At 41.0% G+C, this 13701-nt stretch overlaps 2 protein-coding genes across 9 annotated transcripts in view; one reads left to right on the forward strand and one right to left on the reverse strand.

The window, feature by feature from the left end:
- Positions 1-13701, reverse strand: part of ktn1 (kinectin 1) — a 223205-nt gene that overhangs the window by 184318 nt on the left and 25186 nt on the right. The window lies entirely within an intron of this gene.
- LOC138753680 (TATA-box-binding protein-like) overlaps positions 1-13701 on the forward strand; it is a 33124-nt gene that overhangs the window by 8042 nt on the left and 11381 nt on the right. For all 7 annotated transcript variants that reach the window (XM_069916963.1, XM_069916964.1, XM_069916966.1 and 4 more), the window contains exon 3: positions 1879-1966. In XM_069916963.1, coding sequence (XP_069773064.1) covers positions 1879-1966 — 88 coding nt within the window. The remainder of the gene's footprint in view (positions 1-1878; positions 1967-13701) is intronic.

The raw sequence follows: 13701 nt of genomic DNA on the forward strand, positions 1-13701 counted from the left end.
GTTGGTCCAATACATGAGTTCCTTCATACCATATATGTCAGTCTACACAGCAAACCTTCTTGCTGAAAGAAGACGTGGAATTTCGGTAGTCACCATCACATCAGAGAAGTTTTGACCAGCTCAAAGAAAAAATATGCAGAAAAGTGGAGTTGAGATACTCACTCTGCAAGAAGATGCATCTAACAGAGGACTTGGTGCAGCATTAGTACAAGAAGGAAAACCAATAGCTTTTGCCTCAAAAGTATTGACATCAGATATCCCAATATATATATATAGAGAGAGAGATTCATATTCTTGCTGATACCTCTTCATTACTTTCTCCGAATGAAAAAATATGAAATGGAAGACATGGGGATCAAGATACATCATCTCGTCAGTGTGACCAGTAATAAATAAAGCCAGATCAGAGAAGAAAGCAGTAAAGAAAGATAAGATGTTGCAAATGTCTTCTCAACTAGTAAATCAAGGATGGCCAGAGAGGATAAAGCAGATACAACCTTCAATACGTCAATATTGGTCTATCAGGGACGACATATCATTGGAGAATGGTGTTCTGCTGGCTGGATCAGGATTGATGATACCTAAAACAATGCAGAAAGAGATGCTCCAGAAAATACATGAAAGTCACATGGGAATGGAGAAATGGAATCTCAGAGAAAAGTCAGCCGTGTACTGGATTGGTATATACAAAACATCAAAAACATGGTGGCTACATGTCAAATATGCCAAAAGTACATAAACACACAAAAAAAGAGGAAATGTTTTCCACAGAAGTACCTGCCAGACCATGGCACACAGTGGGAGCAAACTTGTTCACCGAGAATCAAGACTGGTATTTAATAGTAGCCTGTTATGACTCAGGTTTCCATTTATCAAAAGGGTGAAAGACTGAGAGTGTCAACTATCTCCTCAGAAATGAGAGTGCTTCTTGCTGAACAAGGAATACCCAAGCAAGTAATATTTGACAATAGAACACCGTTCATGCCACAAGAATTCAGAAAGCTGGCTGTAGAGTATGAGTTTGTTGTTACTACATCATCCCCATGCTACCCCAAAGGTCACGGGTTCATTGAAATACAAGTGCAAACTGTTAAACGCACATTGGTGAAGTGTCGCAAAACAAAAGGAGACCCACACCTCGCTCTTCTATCATTACGAGCATCACCTTTAAGCGGTGACATGAAGTCCCTGCCAGAACTTCTAAATGGCAGAAGATATAAAACAACTCTGCCAAGCAAAGTACACCCTCCAGAGGACCAGGAGATGACTGGCTGACACACAAGAAGAAGGATGCCAGCTTTATAACAAACAAGACCAATATTGCCAGACTCTTCAGAGGGCAGCATGAGCATATTCAAGAGTCGATGTTGAAAACATGGACCCCAGCAAAGGTCATCAGAGAAGCTGAGACACCAAGATCATACATTGTCGAGACAGACTCTGGCAATCAGCTGAGGAGGAACAGAATTCACATCCAGCCGACACAAGATATGATGAAGCAGAAAGCTTTAATACCAGCAAAGTCTGCAACACCAATATCAAGTGAAGAGACCACAACCACTAATACTGAAACATCAACACAGCAGTTGTCAGGTGAAGCGCAACTAGCTACATCACCTACATGTGCACCAGCAACACAGAGCCCAATAGTTGTGTAAATAAACTAGTGTACGAGTTCAGTTACTTAAGTTGCACTGGAAAGAAAGTGATAAAGAATGCGCGCGTGTGTGTGAACAGTTTCCTGAGATGGTGGAAGGCATCAGTAAGTGAAATCTCTTCTGTTATTTGAATCTTGCATCTCTAAGTTATTTAAGAACCTTCCCAAGTAACCCAGAGACATAACAGGTATCTCTCACCTTTTGCATTTTTCCTCCATAGAAACATTGTTTCCACTGTTAACTTAGCCTGCAAATTGGACCTGAAGAGAATTGCTCTTCATGCAAGAAATGCAGAATATAATCCAAAGGTAAATTTCTTGTACAAATTAGTTCACTTGTGTTATAAAGTTTCCATAAAGTAAATTTGCTCTCTTTAGCTCTTCCATTCATTTCATTCACTTTTGGACTGTGCTTTTTTTTCACTCCCCTATCTTAAATCTAGTAGTCTCCTGTCATGCATTACACAACACTGTTTTTCAAAAGAGCATTACTAATAAGATGAATGAAGAACAGGCCTGTACCTTGAACTATTTAATGAGATCATAGTTGCTCCTCTTCCTTGTCCATTTTCCAAAACTGACACTTTTTCTCTCTCTGAGGCAAAATCGTACAGCACAAAAACAGGCTTTTTGGCCCACTAGGTCCAGGCCAACCATCAAATATTAGTCCCATTTACCAGCATTTCCCTTCTACACGCTGGTAATTTAAGTGTTTTAAATATTATGAGAATTCCTGCCTCCAAATTCAGCTGCTGTGTTCCAACCACCATCTATGTGCAAAAGATCTTCTTTAGATCCCCTCTAAGCCTCTTGCCCCTCACCCTCAACCTTTCCTCTAAGTTTCAATGCCTCTGCTATGGGGAAAACATCTACTTTCTCCCCTATCTATGCCACTCATAATGTTTATACTGCTGTCAGGACCCACACCTGACCACTTTTCCAAAGAAAACAGATCCAGCCTATTTTCTGAGATGCTCCATCCAAATGTGCAATTAACAAATCTCCTCTGCTCCCTTTCCATTCCAGTCATGCCCTTCCTTAATCAATGTTTTAAAAGGTTGCACTATAAGCTCCCTCCTCCATCCCTGTTGAGGCTAATGTAAGCACTCCTTTCACTCCTTTCATCGTTTGTGATTGCCATCTTCAGAGATCATTAGACTTGTACACCAAGATTCCTCTATTCTTAAGTGCTTCCACGGCCCTAATATTTCAAAAGTATATCACCTTGCACTTATCAGAATGAACTTCCATTATGTTATACAATACTTAATAGCAAGACACCCACAATTCCATGGAGTAGACCACTTGAAAGATTCACAAATGTGTACTTTGCCACTTCATCTGTGCTCTTTAGTTCTACATACATGATACAGCCCTTTGAAATTTATAATATCAATCCCTCTTAAACCACACAAAAGTTCATCAGGTTACTTCTAATGTCCAGGAAGAAATTATCCATCTCTTCTAGCAGGACAATCCCCTTGTCTCAGGAGGTAATCAAATATATATGACGTGACCTCCAAGCTAAGCAGATGATTTCTTGGATATCAAGAATAAAACTACACTAAGTGCCCCAGGTGTGATCTTAACAAAATTCTGTCCAATTGTAGCAAAAATATCCTTATTCTTGGATAATAATTCCTGAGAAACGAAGATCAAGGTTCCATTATCGTGTATCTGCAGCTGAATTTTCTGTCTTTTGGTTCTTTGACGAACTGGAGGGAGTGGTGTTTCACAGAGTTGGTATTGTGGCTGCAGTTTTTCTTACTGATGAGGAAATAATTTACAAATATATACATGACAAAAACTGGAGGATGTTAATACACGCCAAACCACTGAAAGATTAGGTAAACACAGAGCACATTCAGAACAATTACATTCAAGTTGGATGATGAGGAAATGCAAACGAGAGATATAATTCTAAAGAGAATATAAGAACAGAGGTTTCTGGCACAGAAGCATGCATTATTGAAAATAGTAGGATAGATTAAGAAAGTGCTTTTAAATTAGTGTAGAGGGCTCTAGGCATTATAAAAACAGGCACAGAGTCTTAGTGCATGTAATTTATGATCACCCTTTACAAGGCATTGATTTCGCTCAGCAGAATATCTTGATTAACAGAGTGAAACAAAGAATGTCTGCAGAAGCTGTGATTGAAGTCAATACACAAGTGCTGGAGAAACACATCCGGACCCACAGTGCCCAAAGGAGGTAAAATATACTGATAATCAATGATTTGGGCCTGAGCCCTTGGCAAAGGGTTCATGCTCAAAATGTTGGTTATTCACCTTTGCCTCCTAATGACACTGCGGGACATGCTAAGTGTTTTCAGCACTTTTGTGTAGTCTCTGATTAACTCGAGTGAAAATTAATTTGCAAAAGAGTCTCGAGTGTAGGGGAGTGAGACTATGACAAATGCATTTGTAGTAAGGCAGTGTGGATTTGATGCATATTTGATAGTTATTCTTGCCATTAGTAGAACATGACTTTTTTAAATTTGTCCTACCAACATGACCATCTCCATATATCCTATATTTCATTCCATCTGTTATCTTCTTTCTTAATCACTTAGCATGTTATTATTCAGTTTTCTATTCAGTTTTCAAGTTAAATTCTTCCCAGCAAACTTGGGTAAATCACATTTGGTCATCGAGTGTTGGTTGTAATCGTCTTCGTGCGGTTATTACAGATAATGCAATTTTGAAGGGAGTACAGGATGAGAGAGATCTGTGACAAATATGCAAAACTCACTGCTGACCTGAAGTTTGTTTCATTACAGTAAAACCCCTGGTACCCAGCACTTGGGGGGGATTGGTCGATTCAGGATAAGTGAATTTACCGGTTGCTTGAGAATGTGTGTTACGTGTTGGCGAACATTGGTGGAGCCAATGTTAATCTTTCTTTTTTTATAAACCTGTTTCTGCAATTTTTTTGCGGTTGCTTAGAGCTGCTCCTTGATTGAATTTGATCATGGACATTTTGTTTTATTACTGTTTTATGACCATTAATCATTCTTCTAAGTATAGTAATTTTATCAAAATCAAATGAATGGTTACAACCATTATGATTGCACCACAGCACTTTAAAATCTAGAAATAGTAGTTCCACAGGTTCCCACTGAGCCATCCTGCCAGTTATTTCTACCAACCGGTTTTTCAACTTTGAAATCCTTTTCTAAAATCATTACTTCTAACCAGTCACTTTCCAACATTGTATTTCATTTGGGCCACCTCTTGGACCATTCTTCTAATCTAAGTCTCCATTTTCTCATCACTTCGTGTCCCTCCTCCTATCTCTGTATCATCTACAAAGCCATTTATTCCGCAATTCAAATAATTAATTTGCAAAGTCAAGAGGAGTAGCCCCAAAACTGACTCCTGTGGAACACCAACCAGAATAAGATCCCTTTATTCCTACTTTCTTTCCTGCCAATCAGCCAATTCCCTACCCAAGCTCTTGTCTTTCCTGTAATTTCATAGGGTCGCATCATGTTGAGCAGCCTCATGTACAGCACCTTGTCAAAAGTCTTTTCAAAATCCAAACATACAATATCCACTGCTTTTCCTTTGTCTAACCGGCTTGTGGTTTCCTCAACAAAAAAAAAATTGCAGTTGGTTCATCAAACAAGGAAGTCATGCTGACTTTGACCTAGCTTATTATGCATCTCCTGGTACTTTGTAACCTCATTCTTGACCATCTACTCCATCAACTACATACTTTAGACTTACAGGTCAATAATCTCCTTTCTTCTGCCCACCACCGCCCCCCCCCCAACCTTTTTTAAATAGCAGAGTACCCTTTGTGAATTTCCTGTCTTGAACCATGCCAGAATCTATTTATTCTGGGGACGTCGTCACCAATGCCTTCACAATCTCTATAGCTACTTCTTTTAGAACCTGAGGGTTGATTCCATCTGGTCCAGGAGACTTCTCTACCCTTAGATCCTTCAGCTTCCCAAGCACCTGGTGATTGTGATTGCACTCACCTCTCTTTCTCTGACACCCTTGAAAGAGAGGTGTACTGCTAATGTTTTTCACAATGAAGAATGTTGCAGAATACTCATTCAATTCCTGTGTCATCTCCTTGTCCCCATTACAATTTCTACGGTGTCATTTTTCCACTAACTATAACTGGCGTATACAGAGCCGTTGTCATACCCACACTCCTGTTCGGCTCTGAATCATGGGTCCTCTACCGGCACCACCTACGGCTCCTAGAACGCTTCCACCAGCGTTGTCTCCGCTCCATCCTCAACATCCATTGGAGCGCTTACATCCCTAACGTCGAAGTACTCGAGATGGCAGAGGTCGACAGCATCGAGTCCACGCTGCTGAAGATCCAGCTGCGCTGGATGGGTCACGTCTCCAGAATGGAGGACCATCGCCTTCCCAAGATCGTGTTATATGGCGAGCTCTCCACTGGCCACCGTGACAGAGGTGCACCAAAGAAAAGGTACAAGGACTGCCTAAAGAAATCTCTTGGTGCCTGCCACATTGACCACCGCCAGTGGGCTGATAACGCCTCAAACCGTGCATCTTGGCACCTCACAGTTTGGCGGGCAGCAACCTCCTTTGAAGAAGACCGCAGAGCCCACCTTACTGACAAAAGGCAAAGGAGGAAAAACCCAACACCCAACCCCAACCAACCAATTTTCCCCTGCAACCGCTGCAATCGTGTCTGCCTGTCCCGCATCGGACTTGTCAGCCACAAACGAGCCTGCAGCTGACGTGGACTTTTACCCCCTCCATAAATCTTCGTCCGCGAAGCCAAGCCAAAGAAAGAAAAAAAGATAACTGGCAGGGTACTGAAAATCTGCACCAACCAACTAGCTGGAGTGTTCATGATCATTTTCATCCTCTCATTGTGGCAGTCAGAAGTTCCCACCAGCTTCAAAAGGGCACCAATCATCCCAATACCCAAGAGTAATGTGGACTGCCTCAACAACTAACTTCTATACTGTGATGAAATGCTTCAAGAGGCTGGTCATGGCCAGAATTAACACACAGCCAAGTAAAGATCTGGACCCACTGCAATTCACCTATCATCACACTTTCTGCATTATCACTGGCTCTCCACTCAGCTCTGGATCACCTCGAAAACAACAATTCATACATACGGCTACTCTTCATAGACTAGAGCTCAGCCTTTAGTACCTTTATTCCGTCAGTGCTGGTCAAGAAGCTACAAACTCTAGGCCTCTGTACCCACCTCTGCAACTGGATCCTTGACTTTCTCATTGAAGACCACAGTCAGTATGAATTGGAAACAATGTCTTCTCCTCACTGATCATCAACACAGGAGCACCCCAAGGATGTGTGCTTAGCCCACTGCTCTACTCATTATACACCCACAAATGTCTGGCCAGGTACAATTCCAATGCCATCTACAAGTTTGCTAATGACACCACAATTGTTGACAGAATCATAAATGGCAACGAGGAAGCATACAGGAGGGAGATAGATCAGCTCGTTGAATGGTATAACAACAACAATCTTGCGCTCAACCTCAGCAAAACCTAGGAAATGATTGTGGACTTCAGGAAGAAGTCAGGGGAACATGGCCCAGTCCTCATTGATGGCTCAGTAGTGGAAAGGGTTAAAAATGTCAAATTGCTGTGTGTCAACATCTCCGAGGATCTGTTCTGGAGCCTCCATGTCCATGCAATCACAAAGAAGGCTCGCCAGCAGCTATACTTTGTGAGGTGTCTGAGGTATGTCACCAAAGACTCTCATAAACTTCTACAGGTGTACCATGGAGAGCATTCTGGCTGGTTGTATCACTGCCTGGTATGGAGGTGGCAACTCTCAGGACAAGAAGAAACTTCAGAAGGTTGTTAACTCAGCCTGCGATATCACAGGCATCGAGGACAAAAGCAGGCTCTATCCTCAAAAACCCCCCACCTCCCAGGTCATGCCCTCTTCACTTGCTACCATCAGGAAAAAGGTACAGGAACCTAAAAATGAGTATTGAACGGCACAAGGACTGCTTCCTCCCCGCTGTCATCTGATTCCTGAATTATCAATGAACCAAAGACACTGCTTCACTTTTTGTGCCCTATAATTGTTATTATTACTTTATTCTATTTTATTTTTTATAGTAATTTTATAAGATGGTTGTAATATGTCTGTTTATATAATGATGCTGCCACAAAACTGAATTTCATGACTTGTCCATGACAATACTGATTCTGAGCTACTCTCACTTTTTCTACTCTTAATGTACTTTTTATATATATCTATATATATATATAGATATATATAAAAAACTTGGTATAATTTTTGATATTATTTGCTAGCTTCCTTTCAAAGTTCATCTTATCTTTCCTAATGACCTTCTTAGTTGTCTTCTGGAAGCTGTTAAAAGCTTCCCAGTCCTGTCTCTTCTCACTAATTTTTGCCTTCCTATTTGCCTTTTCTTTTGTTTTTACTTTGGCTTTGACTTCTCTTGTCAGCCACAGATGTATCATGTTTCCATTAAAATATTTCTTCTTTTTTCTGCACTTTTATTTCTCACAGAAACTCCAGCCATTGATGCTTGTAGCACGATCAATAACCATAAGAAGACATGATGAGTGATTAAAGGCTTTAATATCCAGAAACATCGGGCATGTCTCTACATGCTGCTGGGCCAGATCCAAGGCTGGTATAGAGGGAGGAGATTATTAGCCTTTATTGGGAATCTACGGGAAGGAGTTACAGAGTCTGAGGCGGGCCAGCCTGTACAGTCTAGTGAAGTCATACCTGCACTAGAGTGTTCCACCACAATGCTCTGCTGTCCTCCCGGCTAGAGTACATTTCCAATCAACTTTCACCAGTTCCCCTCTCATACCTCTGTAATCCCCTTTAATCCACTGGTACACTGACACATCTGATTTTATCCCTCTCAAACTGCAGGGAAAATTCTATCATATTATGATCACTGCCTCTTAAGGATTCCCTTATCAAGCCTGGTTCATTACACATTACCCATTCCAGATTTGCAATTTCACTGGTTGGCACAGTAACAAGCTATTCTAAAAAGCCATCCTAAAGGCATTTGATAAATCCCTTCTCTTAGGATCTAGTACCAACTTGGTTTTCCCAATCAATCTGGAATATTGAAATCCCCAATGACTATTGTAACATTGCCCTTTTTGCACGCCTTCTCTATCTCCCTCTGTAGTTTGCATGCCACATCCAGGCAGCTGTTTGGAGGCCTGTATACAACTTCCATCAGGGTCTTTTTACCTTTACATTTTTTTAAAAATTCTACTCACAGGGATTTATTTCTTCTCCAAAGATTTCATTCCATTTTTATCCAACAGAACCACTCCATCCCCTCTGCCTACCTTCCTGTCCTTCAGAAACACTGTGTACCTACAGATATTTAGTTCCCAGCTGTGATCTTTTAGCCACGACTCATTGATGGCCACAATGTCATACCTACCAACTTACAGCTGCGCTACTAGATCAACCTTGCTTCCTAAACTGCAGCATTTAAATACAAGACTTTCAGTGCTGTGCTCATCACCCTTTTTGATTGTATTTCTAAAGTACACCAAGTTAAATCCTTAATCTTACACTAGTAGTATTGCCCTATTGTCTGCTTAGCTATCCTTCTTCACAATTTCACTGCATAATGCATCTACTTTTGTATCTTCTGTTCTATTAACCGATTAACCATATAACCATTTACGGAGTGGAAACAATTCACTACTATCTCTCTCTGGTTTTGACCCCCCTGCAAAATTAGTTTAAACCTTCCTCAACAGCTCGAGCAAATCTGCCTACCAGGATATTAGTCCCCCTCCCATTCAAGTGCAACCCATACTTTTTGTACAGATCATACCTTCCCCAGAAGAGATCCCAATGATCCATGCTTCTGAATCCCTGATCCCTGCACAAACTCTTCAGCCATGCATTCATCTGCATAGCTTCCTATTCCTTTCCTCACTGGAGCATAACACAAGCAGAAATCCTGAGATTATCACCCTTGTGGTCCAGCTTTTTAGTTTTCTTCCTAACTCCCTAAATTCCCTCTTCAAGACCTCATCTTTTTTCCTATCTATGTCATTGGTACCAACATAGACCAATACATCTGGCTTCTCACCCTCTCACTTGAAAATGCTGTGGACTTGATCTGACATGTCCCTGACCCTGGCACCTGGGAGGCAACATACCATCGGGGATCTCTCTTGTTCACAGAACCTCCTGTCTGTTCCCCTAACTTTTGAATCCCCAATCTCTATAGCTTTCCTCTTTTCCCCTCTTCTCTTCTAAGCTCTGTGCCAGAGATCTGACCACTGTGACTTGTCCCTGGAAGATCATCTCCAACAACATCCAAAGCAGTATACTTATCGTTGAGAGGAATGGCCACAGGGTTGCTCTGCACTGACTGCCTATTTCCCTTTCCTCTCTGAACATCACCCAGTTGCCTGCCTTTTGGGTGTGACTGTCTCCTTGAACCTTCTATCTATCACCTCATCTGCTTCCCAAATGATCCAGTGTTCATCCAGCTTCAGCTCCAGTTCCCTAACACAGTCTGTAAGAGGTTGTTGCTGGATGAACATCTTGCAGGTATAGTTATCAGGGATACTGGTGCTGTACCAGATTTCCTACATCCTGCAACTGAAGCATATGGCTGCCCCAGCTGCAATCTCTACTACCAACTCTGGTACAAAGAGATCTTACCTCACCTTACCTGTATGTAGCATGTCCTCAGCCTCTCAAGCCAAAACCTCTAACTCACTGTTCACACAATGGCCGCTCATCTTCTGCCTGCTTTAAATGTATTTGTTACTGCTAATGATTTGCGATTTGATTGCTCTGCTGAGCCCTAAAAAAATGCTTTTTTTAAACTCCTCTCCCTGAGCTGTGTGTAACTCTCTCCTTGTGATTCGATTGCTCCACTAAAGAGCCAAACCCCGCAAATGCCCCTTTTTTAAACCGGGTCAAATGTTGATAATCTCGTGTCACTGCGGCCAGAGACCTCCTTCCACATCTGTTAGACTTGCTGACATAGTCCCTTGTCCCCAGTTACATACCAAATGTAAACTGCTTTCTAAGAACTAAGAATGGTTACTAGGTGAAGTTCTAAAAGTAATTTTTCACCCCCCTAAATGCATTTCAATATCTCAGCAGAAGTTCCAGTTTAGTCATTTTGAATCAACAATCCTCAAATTGAAAAATGTTGTGGCTCTGGATCATCTGTTAATTTGGAGACACGAGCCTCTGAAGATGCTGGAATCTGGAGCAAAATAAAAGAGGAACTTAGCAGGTTAAGCAACATTTTCAGGGGGGAAAGGAATCGTAAACATTTCAGATTGAGACCCTCCAGATGAGAAGCTAGTCATTTTAAAGAGAGAGAGAGAGAGGAGTGAAACAGCCCATTAGGTGATTGGTTGTCCGAGGAAGGAAAAGGGATGATGGGCAAATGGAACAAGGCGGGGAGGATGGAAGAGGTAGGTGGGTGAGAAGTTTAAACAGTCAAGAGAAAGAAAAGCAGATGGAGCCTTGTGCCAACAAGTGAAGACAATGGTGGAGAAAGAAGAATATGCGGTTTTGTGGATCTGACTCCCAACTAAATACCACACAATAGAATATGGAATTGTAGAATTGCATTCCCCTGGAGAAAATCACATACAATCTCAGGAAGAAATATGACATATTTGTTAAGGTGTGGCAACCTTACTTGAAATATATTGGAACACAGATAGATTAGCCCCCTCCCTTACCTTCAAAATAGTAGTTCTGTCGCAATCCTTCCCAGCAGGGAAATGAATGTGATGAAGGAAGTAGGGCATGGCACAGGCAACGAGTATTATCAGTTTCATTTTGGGTTTTTAAAATTTCTTTTTAATTTAAATTACTTTAATTTAATTTAAGTTCTTTTTAATTTCTTATCCTTTGTAACTTAGGCTTTCTGATTTTTTTTCCCCCTAGGCTTTTCCCTAGGTTTCTGTAGGTGTCTTTGGCCCCACTGGAATTTGTATCAATGTAATTTAATTGAATGTATTTACTAGGGTGGGGTGGGAGGATAAATGCAGACTCTATATGTTACATGACTGTTACAAAAGATTATATTGTTTGAATCTTATGAATCTATAAATATTAAAATAAAATATTTTTTAAAAAGAAGCATTAATAGTCTGATTTAAGTTCAGAAATACATTCAGTGATTCCAGCTGAGGCAGTGTGAATGGTTGTGATGCACCAAAAATAGATCTGATGCATGTGGCCATTGTCACAATTTGGGCTGTTACTCATGTTCTATTTGTGAAGGAGGTAACCACATCTTCTCCAGCTTGCTTTCAATTTCTTAAGATTTATTTTCCTTGCGAAGTTGAAGCCTGGAGCCTCATGGATTGGGTCACTGGTTTACAATTGATAATGTTTGCTGTCAGCCAAGAGAAATGACATTGATTAGTGGGATTGTCATCATGAATAGAATTATGAGTGTGATTCAATAGGGGTTGCTGGATTTCAGATAGGTGCAGAGTGTTTTCTTAAGGTCTTTCATGGGTGGGCAAAAAATAATCTATTCAAAATCCAAAATGCGACAGTTATGATAACTCTATCAAAACATTTCATTTCTTTTGGTTTTTAACTAGTATAAATTGTCGATATAATCGTTGAATTGATATATAGAATTTCCATGGTTAAGATCTGTTGTATTGTCAGATGTCATTTCTTGCTCTCGCTCTTGCTCTCTCTCTCTCCTTCTAGTCATTGCCACCTGCTCTTCTTTTTATTTTATTTCTGGCGTTTTACTCTGAGTTCACCCCATTTCCTGCCCTCTCTGTTTAACAACACTTTAAAAAAAAAAAATATATATATATATATATATATAAACAACAGTTCAACAACCTCCGCCTGCCAAATTATCACAATGGACATCCAGGTCCTATACACCTCCATCCACATAAAGAAGGTCTCAAGACTCCCCATTTCTTCCTTAATAACAGACATAACCAGTCTCCCTCCACCACCATCCTCGTCTGCCTGGCAGAACTTGTAATCACCCTCAGTAACCAGCAATGCCTTTCTTTTTATTGAATACGTGGACCAATCTATGCTGCAAGCCTACACAGGCAAGGCTCCTTAAATTAATTTCTGGAAACATTTTCCCCTTTCTATCTCTATCTCGGCATACAGAAATATTCTATAAACCCACTAACTCTCTGTTACTTCGACTACACCTCTTACCACCCTGTCTCTGAAACAATTCTATTTCTTTCTCTTAATTCCTCTGTCTGCTCTACATCTGCTCCCAGGGTGAGGTATTTTGTTCCAGAACATCTGCTTCAAAAAAGGTGGCTTCCCCTCTACTGCCATTAACTCAACCCTCCTCGCCCACAACACTTTCCCGCATATCTGCCCTAGCCCAATCCCTCCCCTTCCACTGAGATGTAACAAAGACAGGGTTCTCTTTGACCTCACCTACCACTCCACCAGTCCATATCCAGCACTTCCATATCTTGCAATTTCCAGCACGGGATCCCACTATCAGACACATCATTCCTCTGATCCCATCTCTGCTTTCAGTGTGGCTCACTTTCTCTGAAACTCTCTCGTCCACTCATCCGTTCCCACTAATTGCCTCCTTGGTACTTATCCCTGTGACTGCAATAAATGCTGCACATGTATTTATGCCTCTTCCATCACCACCATTCAGACCCCCAAATAGTCCTTCCAAGTGAAACAACTCTTCACATGAATATTTGGGATTCATTTACTGCATCCGATGGTCCTGATGTGGCCACCCCTACAAGGGGAGACTGGATGCAGACTGAAAGATTGTTTTGTTAACCACCTTCGCTCTGTCTGCTGAAACGGCAAGGTTACCTTTTTATTTCCTAAGGATGCAGTGTAATTCGCTGAGTTTCTCCAGCAAATGTGTGTATTGCATTTTTTTAAAATCTTGTGTGTATTGCAGTAAAATTGACTAAAAAAGCTTATCAAGGAACATGTATAGTATCTCAAAATGTAGTTGGGAATGTCTGATATAGTAAGCAGATCTATGATTTCAAGAATGGAAGGGAGAAATCTGAAATAAACAAATTGTGT

Source organism: Narcine bancroftii, chromosome 2 (assembly GCF_036971445.1).
Source record: "Narcine bancroftii isolate sNarBan1 chromosome 2, sNarBan1.hap1, whole genome shotgun sequence".
Classification (NCBI taxonomy): domain Eukaryota; kingdom Metazoa; phylum Chordata; class Chondrichthyes; order Torpediniformes; family Narcinidae; genus Narcine; species Narcine bancroftii.